Here is a 22,307-nt window from a genome sequence, read left to right on the forward strand (position 1 = left end):
TTATATATATAATATGGGCTGAAAGTGCACACTCCCAGCTGCAATATGAGAGTTTTCACACCCAAATCGGAGAAAGGGTTTAGGAATCATAGCTCTGTAATGCATAGCCTCCTCTTTTTCAAGGGACCAAAAGTAATTGGACAAGGGACTCTAAGGGCTACAATTAACTCTGAAGGCGTCTCCCTCGTTAACCTGTAATCAATGAAGTAGTTAAAAGGTCTGGGGTTGATTACAGGTGTGTGGTTTTGCATTTGGAAGCTGTTGCTGTGACCAGACAACATGCGGTCTAAGGAACTCTCAATTGAGGTGAAGCAGAACATCCTGAGGCTGAAAAAAAAGAAAAAATCCATCAGAGAGATAGCAGACATGCTTGGAGTAGCAAAATCAACAGTCGGGTACATTCTGAGAAAAAAGGAAATTAACTGGTGAGCTTGGGAACTCAAAAAGGCCTGGGCATCCACGGATGACAACAGTGGTGGATGATCGCCGCATACTTTCTTTGGTGAAGAAGAACCCGTTCACAACATCAACTGAAGTCCAGAACACTCTCAGTGAAGTAGGTGTACCTGTCTCTAAGTCAACAGTAAAGAGAAGACTCCATGAAAGTAAATACAAAGGGTTCACATCTAGATGCAAACCATTCATCAATTCCAAAAATAGACAGGCCAGAGTTAAATTTGCTGAAGAACACCTCATGAAGCCAGCTCAGTTCTGGAAAAGTATTCTATGGACAGATGAGACAAAGATCAACCTGTACCAGAATGATGGGAAGAAAAAAGTTTGGAGAAGAAAGGGAACGGCACATGATCCAAGGCACACCACATCCTCTGTAAAACATGGTGGAGGCAACGTGATGGCATGGGCATGCATGGCTTTCAATGGCACTGGGTCACTTGTGTTTATTGATGACATAACAGCACACAAGTGTAGCCGGATGAATTCTGAAGTGTACCGGGATATACTTTCAGCCCAGATTCAGCCAAATGTCGCAAAGTTGATCGGACGGCGCTTCATAGTACAGATGGACAATGACCCCAAGCATACAGCCAAAGCTACCCAGGAGTTTATGAGTGCAAAAAAGTGGAACATTCTGCAATGGCCAAGTCAATCACCAGATCTTAACACAATTGAGCATGCATTTCACTTTCTCAAATCCAGACTTAAGACGGAAAGATCCACAAACAAGCAAGACCTGAAGGCTGCGGCTGTAAAGGCCTGGCAAAGCATTAAGAAGGAGAAAACCCAGCGTTTGGTGATGTCCATGGGTTCCAGACTTAAGGCAGTGATTGCCTCCAAAGGATTCGCAACAAAATATTGAAAATAAAAATATTTTGTTTGGGTTTGGTTTATTTGTCCAATTACTTTTGACCTCCTAAAATGTGGAGTGTTTGTAAAGAAATGTGTACAATTCCTACAATTTCTATCAGATATTTTTGTTCAAACCTTCAAATTAAACGTTACAATCTGCACTTGAATTCTGTTGTAGAGGTTTCATTTCAAATCCAATGTGGTGGCATGCAGAGCCCAACTCGCGAAAATTGTGTCACTGTCCAAATATTTCTGGACCTAACTGTATGTTCTCAATCAATCCAAAAGACTCATAAATATCAAAGCTTAATATTTTTGAAAGTTGGAGTGGGTTTTTTTAGATTTGGCTATCTTAGGAGGATATCTGTTTGTGCAGGTAACTATTACTGTGCAGAATTATTAGGCAACTTAATAAAAACCAAATATATTCCCATCTCACTTGTTTATTTTAACCAGGTAAACCAATATAACTGCACAAAATTTAGAAATAAACATTTCTGACATGCAAACACAAAACTCAAAAAAATTAGTGACCAATATAGTTACTAGTGATGAGCGAGTACTAAAAAGCTCGGGTGCTCGAGGCTCGGGCCGAGCATCCCAAGATACTCGTGTACTCGGCCCGAGCACCGAGCCCAATGTTATCCTATGGGAGACCCGAGTATTTTTCTGAAATGACCCCCGGCAGCATGTAGAAACCCTAAAAATGTCACAAAAGTCTCAGAAGAGTGCTCAAATGACATGGCAACAGCATGGGGAAGACCCCTTGAAGCATTTATCACTCAAAAGTCACAACTGTGAACAATTTTGTCCGCGTTTTACGCCATTTTTACGGACTCACCAGAAAACCTTCAAAAATAACACCAAAATGAATTTTCATGGCGGAAATGTTAAGGGCACATACCCAATAGTGAGATAGAGCTGGTGTATGTTACTTTTGGAGATTACATGAAAGATTTTACGTGAAAACATTGTGTGGCACTCCAATGTCCCTGAGAAGAGACGTACATGAAGGCCTCTTGAGTCTAATGTGCCCATTTTGAGGAAGTGAGTCTTTGTAGTATTTTCCTTTGCCAGGGCAGTCCAAAATTGTGAGGTTCACCAATGCCCCTGCATACAGACGTGCATGAGGGCCTGTAAACCTGAAGTGCCCATTGTAAGAAAGTGGGTCTATTGTAGTATAGCCCTTAGACAGGGCAGCCAAAAATTGGGAGGCTCCACGTTGTCCCTGGATAGAGACGTGCATGATGGCCTGTAAACCTGAAGTGGCCATTGTAAGGAAGTGGGTCTATTGTAGTATAGCCCTTTGGCAGGGCAGCCAAAAATTGAGAGGCTCCACATTGTCCCTGGATAGAGACGTGCATGAGGGCCTGTAAACCTGAAGTGCCCATTGTAAGAAAGTGGGTCTATTGTAGTATAGCCCTTTGGCAGGGCAGCCAAAAATTGGGAGGCTCCACATTGTCCCTGGATAGAGACATGCATGAGGGCCTGTAAACCTGAAGTGCCCATTGTAAGAAAGTGGGTCTATTGTAGTATAGCCCTTAGGCAGGGCAGCCAAAAATTGGGAGGCTCCACATTGTCCCTGGATAGAGAGGTGCATGTGGGCCTGTAAACCTGAAGTGCCCATTGTAAGAAAGTGGGTCTATTGTAGTATAGCCCTTTGGCAGGGCAGCCAAAAATTGTGAGGCTCCACATTGTCCCTGGATAGAGACGTGCATGAGGGCCTGTAAACCTGAAGTGCCCATTGTAAGAAAGTGGGTCTATTGTAGTATAGCCCTTAGGCAGGGCAGCCAAAAATTGGGAGGCTCCACATTGTCCCTGGATAGAGAGGTGCATGTGGGCCTGTAAACCTGAAGTGCCCATTGTAAGAAAGTGGGTCTATTGTAGTATAGCCCTTAGGCAGGGCAGCCAAAAATTGGGAGGCTCCACATTGTCCCTGGATAGAGACGTGCATGAGGGCCTCAAAACATTGTTCCCATTGCAAAGGAGCGGGTCTCCTGTCGTTGTAATGTCCATTCTGAAAGAATGGGCGAAAAAATTTACCACTGGGGGTATACCTGAAACAATGGCCTAACTATTGTAACGGTCATCATGGTGGCGCATGAGGAGAAGGAGGAGCAGTCCAGCGATTATCCAAAGTCTAGAAGTGTGTACCCATGGGTGAGTGTAGGTACATGGCAAATTCCCGTTACAAATGTTAAATTTCGCTCTCATTTGCTGGTGGTGTGGTGAAGTCTGGCCCAATCCAACCCTTGTTCATCTTGATCAGAGTCAGCCTGTCAGCATTTTCAGTTGACAGGCGGGTTCGTTTATCTGTAATGATTCCACCTGCGGCACTAAAAACACGCTCTGACAAAACGCTAGCGGCAGGGCAGGCCAGGACTTCCAAGGCGTAGAGAGCCAATTCATGCCACGTGTCCAGCTTGGATACCCAATAATTGTAAGGCACAGAGGAATGTCGGAGTACAGTTGTTCGATCTGCAAGGTACTCCTTGAGCATCTGGGCAAACTTAGGGGTGCTTCACACACAGCGAGCTCGCTGCCGAGATCGCTGCTGAGTCACGCTTTTTGTGACGCAGCAGTGACCTCATTAGCGATCTCGCTGTGTGTGACAATGAGCAGCGATCTGGCCCCTGCTGCGAGATCGCTGCTCGTTACACACAGCCCTGGTTCGTTTTCTTCAAAGCCGCTCTCCTGCTGTGACACACAGATCGCTGTGTGTGACAGCAAGAGAGCGACAAATGAAGCGAGCAGGGAGCAGGAGCCGGCGTCTGACAGCTGAGGTAAGCTGTATCCAAGATAAACATCGGGTAACCAAGGTGGTTACCCGATATTTACCTTAGTTACCAGCCTCTGCAGCTCTCACGCTGCCTGTGCTGCCGGCTCCGGCTCTCTGCACATGTAGCTGCTGTACACATCAGGTTAATTAACCCGATGTGTACAGCAGCTAGGAGAGCAAGGAGCCAGCGCTAAGCAGTGTGCGCGGCTCCCTGCTCTCTGCACATGTAGCTGCATTACACATCGGGTTAATTAACCCGATGTGTACTGTAGCTAGGAGAGCAAGGAGCCAGCGCTCAGTGTGCGCGGCTCCCTGCTCCCTGCTCACACTGGTAACTAATGTAAACATCGGGTAACCATACCCGATGTTTACCTTAGTTACCAGTCTCCGCAGCTTCCAGACAGCGGCTCCGTGCAAGCGCAGCGTCGCTTGCACGTCGCTGCTGGCTGGGGGCTGTTCACTGGTCGCTGGTGAGATCTGCCTGTTTGACAGCTCACCAGCGACCATGTAGCGATGCAGCAGCGATCCTGACCAGGTCAGATCGCTGGTCGGATCGCTGCTGCATCGCTAAGTGTGAAGGTACCCTTAGGATTTCTTGTGGCACTACCCCGCACCTCAGGGGCTGTGGTACGTGAGGGGCTGAGAAACCTGTCCCACATCTTAAAGACTGTTCCCCTACCTCTGGCGGATTGGACTTGTGCCCCTCTCGGCTGTACGCCTTGGTTGTCCACTGATTCCTGACCTATGCCGCTAGCGTTTTGTGAGGGGAATGCTTTGCCTACTTCCGTGACTATGGCCTTCCGGAACTGCTGCATTTTGGCTGACCTCTCCGCCTCGGGAATAAGAGACATAAAGTTCTCCTTGTAGCGTGGGTCTAACAGTGTTACCAACCAGCAATGATTGTCGGCCAAGATGTTCTTAACGCGAGGGTCACGAGACAGGCAGCTTACCATAAAGTCAGCCATGTGCGCCAGACTCTTAACAGCCAGTACTTCAGTATCCTGACCAACACGATGACTGAACATGCTGTCCTCCTCCTCCTCCTCCTCCTCATCTACCCTGTCCTCTGGCCAGCCACGCTGAACCGAGGATATGACTGGTATGCATGTCATATCCTCAATTTGGCCGGAGAGTTGCTCCATGTCTTCATTCTCCTCCTCGTCATAGTCCTCCACTGCACGTTGTGATGAGACGAGGCTCGGCTGTGTGTTATCACCCACACCCACTACTGTTTCTTGCTCCAACTCATCGCGCTCCGCCTGCAATGCATCATGTTTGTTTTTGAACAGAGACCGTTTTAGAAGGCAGAGAAGCGGTATGGTGATGCTAATAATGGCGTCATCCCCACTCACCATCTTGGTGGAGTCCTCAAAGTTTTGGAGAATGGTACATACGTCGGACATCCATCTTCTCCACTCCTCAGGTGTTATGTGTGGAGTTTGACCCATTTCCCGACGGCTTAGGTGATGCAGGTACTCAACAACTGCCCTCTTCTGCTCACATATCCTGACCAACATGTGCAGAGTTGAATTCCAACGCGTGGGGACATCACACACCACTCTGTGAGCCGGAAGATGCAAACGGCGCTGAAAGTCGGCAAGGCCGGCTGAAGCAGTAGGTGAGTTTCGAAAATGTGCAGACAGGCGGCGAACTTTTACCAGCAGATCAGACAGCTCTGGGTATGACTTTAGAAACCGCTGAACCACGAGGTTGAGCACATGGGCCACGCATGGAACATGTGTCAGCTGGCCTCGCCTCAAAGCCGCCACCAGGTTCCGGCCATTGTCACACACGACCTTTCCTGGCTTTAGGTTCAGAGGTGTGAGCCAGTGATCTGCCTGCTGTTTCAGAGCTGTCCACACCTCTTCTGCATTGTGGGGTTTGTCACCTATGCAGATTAGCTTCAGCACAGCCTGTTGCCGCTTCGCCGAGGCAGTGCTGCAGTGCTTCCAGCTTGGGACTGGTGTGGAGGGTAAAGTGGATGAGGATGCGCAGGAGGAGGATGAGGCTGAGGAGCATGACATTCCGGAGCTGTAGAGTGTGGGTGAAACCCTGACTGAGGTAGGGCCTGCAAACCTTGGTGTGGGAAGGACGTGTTCCGTCCCTCGCTCAGACTGGGTCCCAGCTTCCACAATATTAACCCAGTGTGCCGTCAACGAGATGTAGCGGCCTTGCCCACAAGCACTTGTCCACGTGTCTGTGGTGAGGTGGACTTTGGCTGAAACAGCGTTGTTCAGGGCACGTGTGATGTTTTGTGACACGTGGTTATGCAATGCGGGGACGGCACACCGGGAGAAATAGTGGCGGTTGGGGACCGAGTAACGTGGGACAGCTGCCGCCATCAGGTCGCGGAATGCTTCTGTCTCCACCAGCCTAAAAGGCAACATTTCCAGCGCAAGCAGTCGCGAAATGTTAGCATTTAGAACTGTGGCATGTGGGGCGTTGGCAGTGTATTTGCGCATGCGTTCAAAGGTTTGCTGAATTGATAACTGAACGCTACCCTGGGACAAGGACGTGCTTGATGATGGTGTTATTTCTGCGTAGGCAACTGCAGGTGCAGGGCCGGAGGAGGCTTGTTCGCAGGCAGCATGGACAGGGGATTGGCTCGCATGCACAACAAGCAAAGACGTAGCAGTGATATCAGCAAGCACTGCTCCTTGACTCTGTTGTACCTCCCACAAAGTCGGGTGCTTGGCTGACATGTGCCTGATCATGCTGGTGGTGGTCAGGCTGCTAGTTTTGGTACCCCTGCTGATGCTGGCACGGCAGGTGTTGCAAATGGCCTTTTTAGAATCATCTGGAGCCAACTTAAAAAACTGCCAGACTCGGGAAGACCTAACATTTGTACAGGCACCTTGTGTCGTGTTGTTGTTCCGGGGAACGGTTGCCTGATTTCTGCCTGGGGCTACCACCCTGCTTCTTACTGCCTGTTGGGATGCTACACCTCCCTCCCCCTGTGCACTGCTGTCCTCGCTCTGCATATCCTCCTGCCAGGTTGGGTCAGTTACTGGATCATCCACCACGTCGTCTTCCTCTTCCGCACCCTGCTCCTCCTCCTGACTTCCTGACAATTGTGTCTCATCATCGTCCACCCCTTGTTGAGACACATTGCCAACTTCGTGAGAACGTGGCTGCTCAAATATTTGGGCATCTGTACATACGATCTCCTCATGACCCACTTCAACAGGAGCTGGCGAGAGGCCAGAATGTGCGAATGGAAACATGAACAGCTCTTCCGAGTGTCCAAGTGTGGGATCAGTAATGTCCGTGGACGTGTACTCAGCCTTGTGGTAGGAAGGAGGATCAGGTTCTGAAATGTGCGGTGCAGTATCACGGCTACTGACACTTGACCGTGTGGAAGACAGAGTGTTTGTGGTGGTGCCAATCTGACTGGAAGCATTATCCGCTATCCAACTAACAACCTGTTGACACTGGTCTTGGTTCAAGAGCGGTGTACTGCTGCGGTCCCCAAGAATTTGGGACAGGACGTGCGAGCGAGTAGATGTGGCCCTTTGTTGTGGCGAAATTAGAGCTTGCCCACGACCTCGGCCTCTGCCTGCACCACCATCACGTCCACTTCCTTGTTCGTTGCCAATGCCCTTGCGCATTGTGCAATGCTGTGCTGACGTGTATTCACTAGACTTGTGCGTTATATCCAAGTTTGTGCAAAACGCACACAAGTGCACCTGTACGCTGCCACCGACAGGCACACACGTGCGGTTTTTAAATGCAAGCACGGACGCACTAAGAACCTAACAGGTTTTTAGGAGCGACAATTACTGAGAGGTCTGACACTATCAGGACTGTTTTAGACTGTGTACACCAGCCCCAGATATGATGAAGCCTGGTATACGGTCACCACTAGGAATGGCTATATACCCTGCCTGCCTGCCTGTATACAGCTACAATAGTCCTGAGAAGGACTATTCTGGTCACTAGCCTGTATTCCGACCTGGCTATACCCTGCCTGCCCTGGCTGTATACAGCAACAATAGTCCTGAGAAGGACTCTGCTCCTGTACTCCGACCTGGCTATACCCTGCCTGCCTGTATACAACTACAATAGTCCTGAGAAGGACTTCTGGTCACACTGTTTGCAGCCCTGCTACGGAAATAACTATAAAGGGCCGCAAACCTTTCCCTGAAGCAGCAACACTCTCCCTGCACTGACTGTCTGGATCGCTGTGTGCAGAGCACAGCGCGCCCGCCGGTATAAAGGCTCGGTCACGCTGTGCAGGCCGGCCAATCACTGCAATTCCACAACTAACAGGGCTGTGGCATTGCAGTGGTCTGCCAGCCATTCCTTGCATGAGGGCTGGCTCTCAAAAGAGCGCCAACATGCAGAAATGAAGACCACGAGTACAGCACGAGTATCGCGAGATTACTCGGTCCCCGCTGAGTAGCCCGAGTACAGTGATACTCGTGCGAGTACCGAGTAGTGACAAGCATACTCGCTCAACACTAATAGTTACCTTTCTTTATGATGACACTCAACAGCCTACCATCCATAGATTCTATTAGTTGCTTGATCTGTTTCCGATCAGCATTGCATGCGACAGCCACCACAGCCTCCCAGACACTGTTCCGAGAGGTGTATTGTTTTCCCTCCCTGTAGATCTCACATTTTATGAGGGACCACAGGTTCTCTATGGGGTTCAGCTCAGGTGAACAAGGGGGCCATGTCATTATTTTTTCATGTTTTAGACCAGGGGTCTCAAACACGCGGCCCGCGGGCCGCATGCGGCCCTTCAGGTGGCTTCTTGCGGCCCGCTGGCCCGTGGACCCGGTAAAGATGGCGACCGGTGCAAGAGGCCGCAGCCTCCAGCTATCTATTTCAGTTTACAGTTTTGCCTTTGCCGGGCACAGTAAAGTTCTCGCTGCAGAACACAATAACAGCCGCCTGCCAATCAGAGGCAAGCACCTGCTCCATATGACCTCAGATGCTTACCTGTGATTGGCCAGTGGCTGTTGTGCAGTGAGAACTGCTCTGAGTGCTCTGCACGCGCCGGCAGAAAGTTCAGCAGTGACAGGCAGGAGCTGTGATCATTATCGGGTCCACATGCTTGCGTGCTGCTGAGCCGACGGAGGATAGGTGAGCAGAATGTTTTTGTGTGTTTCTGCCGCTGGCTGAGCCTGCACAGGGTGTGTGTGTGTGTGTGTGTGTCAGCTGAGGCTGCACAGGGTGTGTGTGTGTGTGTGTGAGTGTGTGTGTTTCTGCTGCTGGCTGAGGCTGCACAGGGTGTGTGTGTGTGTGAGTGTGTGTGTTTCTGCTGCTGGCTGAGGCTGCACAGGGTGTGTGTGTGTGTGTGTGTGTCCGCTGAAGCTGCACAGGGTGTGTGTGTGTGTGTTTCTGCTGCTGGCTGAGGCTGCACAGGGTGTGTGTGTGTGTGTGTGTGTGTGTGTCAGCTGAGGCTGCACAGGGTGTGTGTGTGTGTGTGTGTGTTTCTGCTGCTGGCTCAGGCTGCACAGGGTGTGTGTGTGTGTTAGCTGAGGCTGCACAGGGTGTGTGTGTGTGTGTGTGTGTGTGTGTTGAGGCTGCACAGGGTCTGTGTGTGTGTCTGTTAGCTGAGGCTGCACAGGGTGTGTGTGTGTGTGTCTGTTAGCTGAGGCTGCACAGGGTGTGTGTGTGTGTGTGTGTGTGTGTGTGTGTGTCTGTTAGCTGAGGCTGCACAGGGTTTGTGTGTGTGTGTGTCTGTTAGCTGAGGCTGCACAGGGTGTGTGTGTGTGTGTGTCTGTTAGCTGAGGCTGCACAGGATTTGTGTGTGTGTGTGTGTGTGTTTGTCTGTTAGCTGAGGCTGCACAGGGTGTGTGTGTGTGTGACTTAGCTGAGGCTGCACAGGGAGTGTGTGTGTGTGTGTGTCTGTTAGCTGAGGCTGCACAGGGTTTGTGTGTGTGTGTCTGTTAGCTGAGGCTGCACAGGGTTTGTGTGTGTGTGTGTCTGTTAGCTGAGGCTGCACAGGGTTTGTGTGTGTGTGTCTGTTAGCTGAGGCTGCACAGGGTGTGTGTGTGTGTGTGTGTGTGTCTGTTAGCTGAGGCTGCACAGGGTTTGTGTGTGTGTGTGTATTTGTCTGTTAGCTGAGGCTGCACAGGGTGTGTGTGTGTGTGTGTGTGTGTGTCTTAGCTGAGGCTGCACAGGGTGTGTGTGTGTGTGTGTGTGTGTGTGTGTGTCTGTTAGCTGAGGCTGCACAGGGTTTGTGTGTGTGCGTCTGTTAGCTGAGGCTGCACAGGGTTTGTGTGTGTGTGTGTGTGTGTGTGTGTGTCTGTTAGCTGAGGCTGCACAGGGTTTGTGTGTGTGTGATTACTACAAGAAGACATGCATGGGGCACATTAATACAAGAAAGGGACCTGCATGAAGCACATTACTGTAGGAAGGGGACTTGCATATGGGGCACATTACCACAAGAAGGGGACCTGCATGGGGGCACATTATTATAAGAAGGGGACCTGCATGGGGCCCATTGCTACAAGGGGGCAAGGATGCGCACATTTTTACAGAATGGGGAACAGGATGGGGCACATTACTACAAGATGTTGGCCAAAATTACTATGCAGTGCTTATTGTAAATAAAACTGTATTACTTACAAAAAAAATGTGTGCGTTATATATATATATATATATATATATATATATATATATGGTACCACTACCAATGTCACTTTGTCCTGAAAAGAATGCGGCCCCTCAAATTATTTTTTTTCTGTGTGCGGCCCATACACCCAGCTGAGTTTGAGACCCCTGTTTTAGACCTTTATTAATAACTAGAAGGTGGCCCGATTCTAACGCATCGGGTATTCTAGAATTTACGTATTTTGTAGTTAATGTATGATTTTTGTTATATGTGTGTGTATATATATATATATATATAGATGTTGTTGTGTGTAGTTGCCAAGTGTTTATGTAGGGCGCTGTAAATGTTCTGGGTGTTGTCTGGGTGGGGGAGGGGGGTGAGAGTGGTGTTGTTTGTGTGTTGCATTGTGTGTGTTGCATTGTTTGTGGAGCGCTGTGTGTCTGCAGCATTGTGTGTGTGTGGTGCTGTGTGTGTTGCGCGGTTTGTGTGGGGGTGTGTGTGTGGGGTGCGTGTGTGTGTTTTGGGGGGAGGTATGTTTTGTGCAATGTGTGTGTTGTGCGGTATGTGCATATATTTGTGTGTGCCGCGGTGTTTGTGTGTTGGGTGTGTGCAGCATTGTCTGTGTGTGTGTGGGTGTCTGTGTAGGGCGGTGTTTGTGGTTCCCAGTGTGTGTATGGTGTGTTGTGCGGTGCGTGTGTGGCGGTGTGTGTGTGTTTTGGGGGGAGGTGTGAACCCCCCATCGTGGTCCACCCCCCATGCTGCACCCCCCATCGTGCTCCTTCCCCCATGCTGCGCACCCCCCATCGTGCTCCATCCCCCATGCTGCGCACCCCCATCATGCTCCATCCCCCATGCTGCGCACCCCCCATCATGTTTCATCCCCCCATTCTGGGCACCCCCCATCGTGGTCCACCCCCCATGCTGCACCCCCCATCGTGCTCCATCCCCCATGCTGCACCCCCCATCGTGCTCCATCCCCCATGCTGCACCCCCCATCGTGCTCCATCCCCCATGCTGCACTCCCCATCGTACTCCATCCCCCATGCTGCGCACCCCCCATCGTGCTCCATTCCCCATGTTGCACCCCCCATTATGCTCCATCCCCCATGCTGCGCACCCCCCATCGTGTTTCATCCCCCCATTCTGGGCACCCCCCATCGTGGTCCACCCCCCATGCTGCACCCCCCATCGTGCTCCATCCCCTATGCTGCACCCCCCATCGTGCTCCATCCCCCATGCTGCACTCCCCATCATGCTCCATCCCCCATGCTGCGAACCCCTCAGAGAGGAGTATAATAGGATTATAATAGGAGGAGTATAATGGGAAGAGTATAATGGGAGGAGTAGTCCTGGGGGGGAGGTGTACAGGTGCCCAACATGTGTGGGGGCGTGGCCGAGCAGGCATAGTGTGAGGGGGGCGTGGCCGAGCAGGCATAGTGTGAGGGGGGCGTGGCCGAGCGGGCATAGTGTGAGGGGGTGTTGCCTAGCGGGCATAGCGTGAGGGGGCGTGGCCTAGAGGGCATAGTGTGAGGGGCCGTGGCCTAGCGGGCATAGTGTGAGGGGCTGTGGCCTAGCGGCATAGTGTGAGAGGCCGTGGCCTAGCGGGCATAGTGTGAGGGGGCGTGGCCTAGCGGCATAGTGTGAGGGGGTGTGGCCTAGCGGGCATCGTGTGCGGGGCGTGGCCTAGCGGGCATAGTGTGAGGGGCGTGGCCTAGCGGGCATAGTGTGAGGGGGTGTGGCCTAGTGGGCATCGTGTGCGGGGGCGTGACCTAGCGTGTATTGCGTGTGGGGGGCGTTGGCTAGCGGACAGCACGTGCGGGGGCATGGCCTAGCGGGCATTGTGTGCGGGGGGTTGTCTGGGTGGGGGGGTGAGAGCGGTGTTGTATGTGTGTTGCGTTGTGTGTGTTGCCTTGTTTGTGGAGCACTGTGTCTGCAGCGTTCTGTGTGTGTGGTGCTGTGTGTGTTGTGCGGTTTGTGTGGGGGTGTGTGTGTGGAGTGCGTGTGTGTGTTTTGGGGGGAGGTATGTTTTGTGCAATGTGTGTGTTGCGCGGTATGTGCATATATTTGTGTGTGCCGTGGTGTTTGTGTGTTGGGTGTGTGCAGCATTGTCTGTGTGTGTGTGGGTGTCTGTGTAGGGCGATGTTTGTGGTTCCCAGTGTGTGTGTGGTGTGTTGTGCGGTGCGTGTGTGGCGGTGTGTGTGTGTTTTGGGGGTAGGTGTGAACCCCCCATCGTGGTCCACCCCCCATGCTGCACCCCCCATCATGCTCCTTCCCCCATGCTGCGCATCCCCCATCGTGCTCCTTCCCCCATGCTGCGCATCCCCCATCGTGCTCCATCCCCCATACTGCGCACCCCCCATCATGCTCCATCCCCCATGCTGTGCACCCCCCATCGTGCTCCATCCCCCATGCTGCGCACCCCCCATCGTGCTCCATCCCCCATGCTGCGCAACCCCATCGTGCTCCATCCCCCATGCTTCGCACCCCCCATCGTGTTTCATCCCCCCATTCTGGGCACCCCCCATCGTGTTCCACCCCCCATGCTGCACTCCCCATCGTGCTCCATCCCCCATGCTGCACCCCCCATCGTGCTCCATCCCCCATGCTGCGCACCCCCCATCATGCTCTATCCCCCATGTTGCACCCCCCATCGTGCTCCATCCCCCATGCTGCGCACCCCCCATCGTGTTTCATCCCCCCATTCTGGGCACCCCCGATCGTGGTCCACCCCCCATGCTGCACCCCCCATCGTGCTCCATTCCCCATGCTGCACCCCCCATCGTCCTCCATCCCCCATGCTGCACTCCCCATCGTGCTCGATCCCCCATGCTGCGAACCCCTCATAGAGGAGTATAATAGTGTGAGGGGGCGTGGCCTAGCGGGGCATAGTGTGAGGGGGCGTGGCCTAGCGGGCATCGCGTGCAGGGGCGTGGCCTAGCGGGCAGTGCATGCGGAGGGAGTGGCCTAGCGGGCAGCGCATGCGGGGGTGTGGCCTAGCGGGCATCGCTTGCGGGGGCATGGCCTAGCGGTCATCGTGTGCGGGGGGCGGGCCTGGCCAAATGGTTAATCCATGCGGGGGGCGGGGCCAGGCCGAGCGTCCAATCCATGTGGAGGGGCGGGGCCAGGCCGAGCCCAGCGGCTAATCCGACGGTTGTCACTGTAAGGACACAATGTCACTGTAACAACACAATTTTGGAGCAAGACAGACAGAATAAGGCAATTATATATATAGACTAGAAGGTGGCCCGATTCTAACGCATCGGGTATTCTAGAATTTACGTATTGTGTAGTTAATGTATGATTTTTGTTATATATATATATATATATATATATATATATATGTATATATATATATATATATATATATATATAGATGTTGTTGTGTGTAGTTGCCAGTGTTTGTGTAGGGCGCTGTAAATGTTCTGGGTGTTGTCTGGGTGGGGGGGGTGAGAGCAGGGGTGTGTTGTATGTGTGTTGCGTTGTGTGTGTTGCGTTGTTTGTGGAGCGATCTGAGTCTGCAGCGTTCTGTGTGTGTGGTGCTGTCTGTGTTGCGCGGTTTGTGTGGGTGTGGAGTGCGTGTGTGTGTTTTGGGGGGAGGTATGTTTTGTGCAGTGTGTGTGTTGCGCGGTATGTGCATATATTTACTTATGCCGCCGTGTGTTGGGTGTTCTGTGTGCGGCGTTGTCTGTGTGTGTGGGTGTCTGTGTAGGGCGGTGTTTGTGGTTCCCAGTGTGTGTGTGGTGTGTTGTGCGGGTGTGGCGGTGTGTGTGTGTGTTTTGGGGGGAGGTGTGCACCCCTCATCGTGCTACATCCCCCATGCTGCGCACCCCTCATCATGCTCCATCCCCCATGCTGCGCACCTCCCATCGTGTTCCATCCCCCATGCTGCGCACCCTCCATCATGCTCCATTCCCCATGCTGCGCACCCCCATTGTGCTCCATCCTCCATGCTGCACACCCCTTATCGTGCTCCATCCCCCATGCTGCGCACCCCTCATCGTGCTCCATCCTCCATGCTGCGCACCTCCCATCATGTTCCATCCCCCATGCTGCGCACCCCCCATCATGCTCCATCCCCCATGCTGGGGCCGCCGGGGGCGGGTCCAAGCGTGGCAACGTGTGCCGGGGCGGGGCTGAGCGGGCGAGGCATCAGCGTATACCGACTCCCTGCACATGTGTACCAGGAGCCGGTGTACGCTGGTAACCATGATGCACATTGGGTAACTAAGGGAAGCGCTTCCTATAGTTACGCGATGTGTATCATGGTTACCAGCGTACACCGGCTCCGTCACGATCCCAGCATCGCAAGGTTATGTCCGCCGGGGGCGGGGCCGAGTGTGCCAACGTGTGGCGGGGGCGAGTGGGCGAGGCGTCAGCGTATGCCGGCTCCCTGCACATGTGTACCGGGAGCCGGTGTACGCTGGAGCGGGGCTGAGCGAGCGAGGCGTCAGCGTATGCCGGCTCCCTGCACATGTGTACCGGGAGCCGGTGTACGCTGGAGCGGGCTATGCGTGTGGATGGCCGGGGCGAGCGGCTAATCCATGCGGGGGGCGGAGCCAGGCCGAGGCGAGCGGCCAATCCATGGGGGGGCGGGGCCAGGCCGAGCCCAGCGGCCAATCCGACAGTTGTCACTGTAAGGACACTGTCACGATGTCACAATTTTGGAGCAAGACAGATAGACAGACAGACAGACAGACAGAATAAGGCAATTATATATATAGATAATAATATTAATAATAATCATCTTTATTTCTATAGTGCCAACATATTCCGCAGCGCTTTACAATTCAGGAGGATGATATACAAACAAGTAACAGTTATAGAAAATCCAATATTTAGAGGGGAAAAAAAGACAACCCTGCTCGTGAGAGCTTACCATCTAAAATACTGGCCAGCCACGCTGTGGAGTAGTTGGATGCATGTGATGGAGCATTGTCCTGCATGAAAATCATGTTTTTCTTGAACGATACTGACTTCTTCCTGTACCACTGCTTGAAGAAGTTGTCTTCCAGAAACTGGCAGTAGGTCTGGGAGTTGAGCTTCACTCCATCCTCAACCCAAAAAGGTCCCACAAGTTCATCTTTGATGATACCAGCCCATACCAGTCCCCACCTCCACGTTGCTGGAGTCTGAGTCGGAGTGGAGCTCTCTGCCCTTTACTGATCCAGCCTCTGGCCCATCCATCTGCCCATCAAGAGTCACTCTCATTTCATCAGTCCATAAAACCTTTGAAAAATCAGTCTTAAGATATTTCTTGGCCTAGTCTTGACGTTTTATCTTATATTTCTTGTTCACAGGTGGTGGTTTTTCAGCCTTCCTTACCTTGGCCATGCCCCTGACTATGACACACTTTGTGCTTTTTGATACTTCTGTAACATTGCAGCTCTGAAATATGGCCAAACTGGTGGCAAATGGCATCTTGGCAGTTTCACGCTTGATTTTCCTCAATTCATGGGCAGTTATTTTGCGCCTTTTTCGCCCAGCACGCTTCTTGCGACCCTGTTGGCTATTTGCCAAGAAACGCTTGATTGTTCGGTGATCACGCTTCAAATGTTTGTCAATTTCTAGACTGCTGCATCCCTCTGCAAGACAGCTCACACTATGGACTTTTCGGAGCCTGTCAAATCTCTCTTCTGACCGATTTTGCCAAAGGAAAGAAAATTGCTTAAGCACACCTTATATAGGGTGTTAATTTCATTACACCGCACCCCTCCTCATTACAGAGATGCACAGCACCTGATTTACTTAATTGGTAGTTGGCTCTCGCCTATACAGCGTGGAGTAGGACAACATGTATAAAAGGTATCATGTGATCAAAATACTCAATTGCCTAATAACTGTGCACACAGTGTATTTTTTGTAGAGTGAGAAAACTCCCCTTTCCTGTAGAGTGAGACCTGCCCCCATTTTCTATAATCCATCTTTTATCATTGTCTCTTCTGCTGACCACAGGTTATACATGACAAAAAGCAATGAACAGCAAGTTGCACAGACCTAGTGGTGAACATTTTGGAGCGTTTTTGTCTTAGGATTAAAGGGAACCTGACAGCTGATATATGCTGCTGAAACCGTGAGCAGCGTGTATAAGCCACTGTTTGTGTGATCACAGTCAGGTATGTTTGACTCTGAAACTCTGCCGAGTTTCAGAGAAAAACATACTTTTAGTAACAGCCGAGGACTGAGCCGTGCTGTCAACTAGTCGTACAGGTGGTCCACCAATGGCTACTGTGACGCCCTGGACTAGCCAGGTAGTCACAGACATAACAACATACACACCCCCCACCCTAGACAGTTACAACAGTCAGACAAAAACCCTTGTTGCCTCCCTCCAGGGGCTGATGTCCACACCAGGTGGGGCGGAGCCAGGCGGTTGGCCCCACCCACCGAGGAGTTCACAGGCCTGGAGGCGGGAAAATAGACAGATGACTTTAGGAGGTGAAAGTGAGAGGAGTGAAACGTCTGCGTGTGCCTTGGTAGGAGCCCAGGCACTGACAGCAAGATTGGCAGACGGTGGTGGCCGTCTGCAGGAGGTAGTGGACCTCTGCAGAACCGTAGGACCGGGGTCGGGCGGTGGCCTGCCGGTACCGAACCGGGGAGCGGAGTGAAGCTAAGCACACAGGCAGGGCCATCGGACCCCGACTAGGCTTGGAGCCGCCGACAATAGTCAAATCCGAGTGTGACAGGAACCCCAGGGGTTTCCCAACAACCAAGGCCCGACAAAAGGCAACAGTCCACACCGAGAGGATATACAGCCACCGCCATAGGCTAGAGATCCAAGGCCCAGTGCCTGCGGGCAAGATGGGCTCCTACGGCACCTATACGCCGGGGAGCGGACTACCGGTGGGCAACCACAGGAGTCAGAACATTCTAACAGGTGCAGGGAAATACAGCCACCATCAGCCGTCCGGGGAGAGCACAACAACACTGCAGCCGGCTGCGGGACCCATCTATCCGGCCGTTTGGTTTACCAGAGACTCTGTCATTGACTGTCTGGGTGAGTACACCAGTGCCATCCGGCACCGCGCCGCGCTGCCCCTGCAACCCCGCACCCCAGCGATCCAGCCTCCCCGTTACACCATTGGGCCCCAGGATCACCAACCCCTACCCACGGAGGGGACAACATCCTAGCTGCTCCCTACCATCTCTCCCAGGATCCCCGTCACCAGCAGCGGTGGTGCCATCATCACCATGTCCTGTGGGTGGCGTCACAAACTCTCTCCCCAAACAAACCATCCCTTTTCACTCACGGGTGAGGAGCGCTGCTTGAGTCCCCGGGTCCGGCCCACCGCTCGAGCCACCGAGCAGCAGCAGTAGAAGCCCCGGACCCGGCGAGCGCGTCCCCTCCGCCCGCAACACTACCCTGGATTGACAGGTCTCTGCTTATACATGCACATAGGCAGTTTCCTGTCAGTCACTGTCAGCGGACAGTGAGAAGCTGTTGGGGTCCCGGAAGCAATTAAAAGTCAGGGTTTTTTTTTCGAAACAATGTAGCGCAGCATTTGAGGGTCAAACATACCTGGCTGTGATCATATAGCCGGTGGCTGATACTTGTTACTTATGGTTTGAGCGGCATACATCAGCTGACAGGTTCTCTTTAAAACAACACAAATTTTAACAAAACTAATTGTCAGATAGATAATGTGATGAATAAACTATCAAGTGAGATTAAGCTATCTGAAACTACAGGAATCATTCGGCAATACCTTTACATGGCCAGTCTATTACCTCCTTACAGAGAAGTCAACTTTGAATTGATATGCAAATGAGGCTAAAGAGCTTTTTGTAGATCTAAAGCCTGTGTCACTCTAGCTCTATTCCCTGCCCTGCACCGACTGACAGCTGATATGATGTGTGTCTTTGAAAGAGCTACATGCACATATCAATAGTTTGGGGTGTGAAATCCTGCTGACATACTATATTTCCATTAAGCTTATATTTTGATGCAGAGGGTATAAGTGTGTCTATATGAAGGAAGGCACAAACGCCAAGGAGCCCATGTGTGCATGTATGACTTCAGGCGGGGTGTGCGACACTTACTGGTTCATTCAGGCCATTGTCCATTACCCCGCTGCCGGTCCCCATTGTAGACGAAGTAGTAAAACAAAGTTCTCTTGGCCAATCTAACTTGTACAGTTTATTCTTTAGGCTATGTGCGCACTAGGCCGTTTTACCTGCGGATTTACCCGCGGTTTTGCTGCGGAAATTTCTTGAGAAATGTTTGAAATCTTTATGCAGACATTTCCCAGCAAAACCTATGGGAAAAAAATAGCTGTGCGCACGCTGCGTTTTTTTCTCAAGAAAATTCTTTGTGAAGATTTTCTTGAGAAAATTTCTTGAGAAAATGTGCATGTCACTTCTTTTCCGCAGGTACCTGCGGAATACCCCCGGTATTTCACTTCATTCACTGTAATGTAATCGCGAAATTCCGGGGGTATACCGCAGGTAGCAAATGATGTGCGGTATACCCCCGGTATAGCCGCAATTTACCTGCGGTAATGCTCATCGCTGCCTGCGGTTTTGCAGGGAGTGATGTCATTATGCCAGGATGAGGAAGTGGAGCAGAGTAAACACAGACGTCACACTCCCTCGACGCCGCACAGAAGCATTCCCTGCAGTGACCTAGGCTGACCTATTGATGTTAGCTCAGGTCACTGCATTGCTCTCCCAGCCAATGGGGAACCTTTTGTTCTTCACTTTCTGGGACAGTGACTATGGTATGGATCGTTGTGGGACCCCCCCCCCCCTTATTGGATTACGCCGGACCCGGATTTGATTGTTCTTGTCAATAAATTGGTGAAAGAGGGAATGTGGGGAGTGTTAACTTTTTTTGTTGTCTATTTTTTATTTCTTACTGACTGGGTTGGTGATGTCAGGTATCTGATAGACGCGTGACATTACTAACCCCAGGGCTTGATGCCAGGTGACATTACACATCTGGCATCAACCCCATATATTACCCCATTTGCCACCGCACCAGGGCAACGGGATGAGTTGGGGCGAAGCACAAGGATTGGCACATGTAATGGATGCGCCACTTCTGGGGCGGCTGCGGCCTGCTATTTTTAGGCTTGGGAGTGTCCAATAACAGTGGACCTCCCTAGTCTGAGAATATCAGACCCCAGCTGTCTGCTTTACCTTGGCTGGTTATCCAATATGGGGGGGGACCCCACGTTTTTTGTTTTAAATTATCTATTTAATGTAAAATAACAGCGTGGGGAGCCCTCTGTTTTGGATTACCAGCCAAGGTGAAGCTGCCAGCTGTGGTCTGCAGGCTGCAGCCATCTGCTTTACCCTAGCTGGCTACAATAGATGGGGGGACCTCATGTCATTTTTTTTAAAATTATTTATTTATTTTTTGGCTAAATTCAAGGCTAGGCACCCTTTAGTGCCACATGAAAGTCACTAAAGGGTGCCAGCTTAGAATATGCAGGGGGGTGGGACATTATATAGGTCTTTCTCATCTATCTATCTATCTATCTATCTATTCATCTATCCATCTTTCCCTCTATCCATTATCTGTCTGTCTATCGATTATTATCTATCAATTATCTATATTATTTATTGCAGTTCAGCATAAAAAAACCGCAGGGACCAACCTGCGGAAAAACCGCGGCAAAACCGCGGCACAATCGCGGCAAAATTGCATGCGTTTTTCCCGCGGTTTTGGTGCGGATTTTTACCGCAGGTGCGGTAATTTTCAACTCCCAGAAGTTTCTCAAGAAATTTTCTTGAGAAAAATCACTTTTCTGGTGTGCACATAGCCTTACACTATTATGCCTGCCACACATGGCCTCACTCCTTACGGTTATGCTGTTTCAGTTATTGTGGGGTACTCTCTTTTGTCCTATCACCTGCAATCGATCGTGTCCTCAAGCTGCTGGGCTTGTGTCTTCATTCCCCCTTTTCCTCACCCAGTCGTTTGCTTCTGGGCCCCGATGGCTGTCTTATCGTGCGACTTCTCTGAGCCCGACAGGGTGAGACATAAGCTCCAGATCTCTTGAGGTTACCTTAGAGTTCTCTGACTGGCCCTGATACCATAGTCATGTCTTCTCTTACTCAATCCTTATCCAGAACTGGCCCCCAAAAGGGCTGCACCACTAGCTGACCCTTTTGCCATGTGTCACACCTCCTCTAATAACCTTGTCCTATCATATGTCTAATCTAACGCTGCTTCAGCCCACCCGCTAGGTGGCGCCCGCTGGCAAACATCCGTGGCTCTATTACATCGAGAGTCTACACTCTGCTACCAGCATTTACATATAACATATATTCATAATAATCAATAAAATACGTTTAGCATAAAACACCATTTACAGTACAGGAAGACAACATATAGCATAAACCAGCGTAGGAAATCGACAACCTCTACACAGACTTTACTGAGTGACCTACTTCTTTTTGTGGTTTAATATTATGACAGCAGCTCATATATTATGGGAACATAATAACATTATTCTGTAATGTATATGGCCAGCAGTACAGCTTTCATACATTGTATTGTCTTATGATCACGTTAGTAAAATCAGTGATTTAATTTCCAACAGGAACATCGTATGGAAATGGGACCTACTTTGCTGAGGATTCAAAGTACTCTTGTGGTGACACATATTCTTGTCCTGATGCTAATGGGTTGAAATACATCTACCAAGCCGCAGTGATAACTGGACGATATTGTAAGGGAGTGAAAGAATACAAGGATGCCCCATATGTCGATGGTGACCCCAAGAAAGGCCGCTATGATTCAGTTGTGGATGATGTCGCAAACCCAAAAATGTTTGTTGTTTTTTATGACGATGCTGCCTACCCTGAATACCTGATCACATTCAAGAAACCCTGATCGCCTGCTGTTTAGAATACAGAATTTTATAACTGTTTTTCAAAATATTCACAATAAGAAATGTTAAAAAATTCATTTATATGTATTCTTTTGATATAACCTTGAAATGTCATGGTGATGGCAGTGAATAAAATAAAGCCTTATTATCAGTGAAGTATTAGGGAATCCGCCTACCCAAAAACTCTTGCTGATTGTTTTAAGTGTTGTTAATTTACAGGGACTTTAAAAAAAAAGGCTGCAATTTCTTTTTCTGCACTAGAACAGCTTATTAAGAATTAGCAACCCCTAGAAGTGTGGCTTGTGGGTCCATATAATGGATGCCTGTAATTGACCTGGTCAGGCACCACTGAGTACTGCACCCATGCTGGGGACAGTACAAAACAGGTAATCCAGAAGGCTGACCGAGGTGTGACTACACAGGCGCATAGTGATCAGGTCTCACACATTTACCTTTGAGAGGACCCCTGGGGATCCCAGGAGGGGGCGAAGCCTCCATCTCCACTCGAGGGGTGTGGTAGAGAGCCTGGTTGCTAGGTGACGTAGGCAAGAACAGGAGAGGAGGGAAGAGTGAGCAGAAGACAGTTGAGTGGTGAAGTTCAGGGAGGGCAGAAGCAGACCCTGTAGCTCTACACAATTCTGACAACGTACGCGCAGTGACTACCGACGGGGGAGAACGGTCACCTGGGAGTGCTGCCCGAAATCCACACACGGCTAAAGAGAGAGCAACGGAGTGGAAAGTAAGGAGACTGTCAGGGAGATACCAGGCCCAAATGGGTAACAGGTCCCAGTGCAGGGATAGATCCACCTGTCCTTTG

The 22,307-nt window shown here is 50.8% G+C and overlaps 1 protein-coding gene across 2 annotated transcripts in view; it reads left to right on the top strand.

Moving 5' to 3' along the window:
• The window catches only part of LOC142245840 (protein mono-ADP-ribosyltransferase PARP15-like), a 446,514-nt gene extending 424,588 nt beyond the window's left edge, over nucleotides 1-21,926 (top strand). For both annotated transcript variants that reach the window (XM_075318815.1, XM_075318814.1), the window contains exon 13: nucleotides 21,200-21,926. In XM_075318815.1, the coding sequence (XP_075174930.1) occupies nucleotides 21,200-21,492 (293 nt within the window). In that variant the 3' untranslated portion in view covers nucleotides 21,493-21,926. The remainder of the gene's footprint in view (nucleotides 1-21,199) is intronic.
• Nucleotides 21,927-22,307: the final 381 nt, after the last annotated feature.

Source organism: Anomaloglossus baeobatrachus, chromosome 7 (genome assembly GCF_048569485.1).
Source record: "Anomaloglossus baeobatrachus isolate aAnoBae1 chromosome 7, aAnoBae1.hap1, whole genome shotgun sequence".
Classification (NCBI taxonomy): domain Eukaryota; kingdom Metazoa; phylum Chordata; class Amphibia; order Anura; family Aromobatidae; genus Anomaloglossus; species Anomaloglossus baeobatrachus.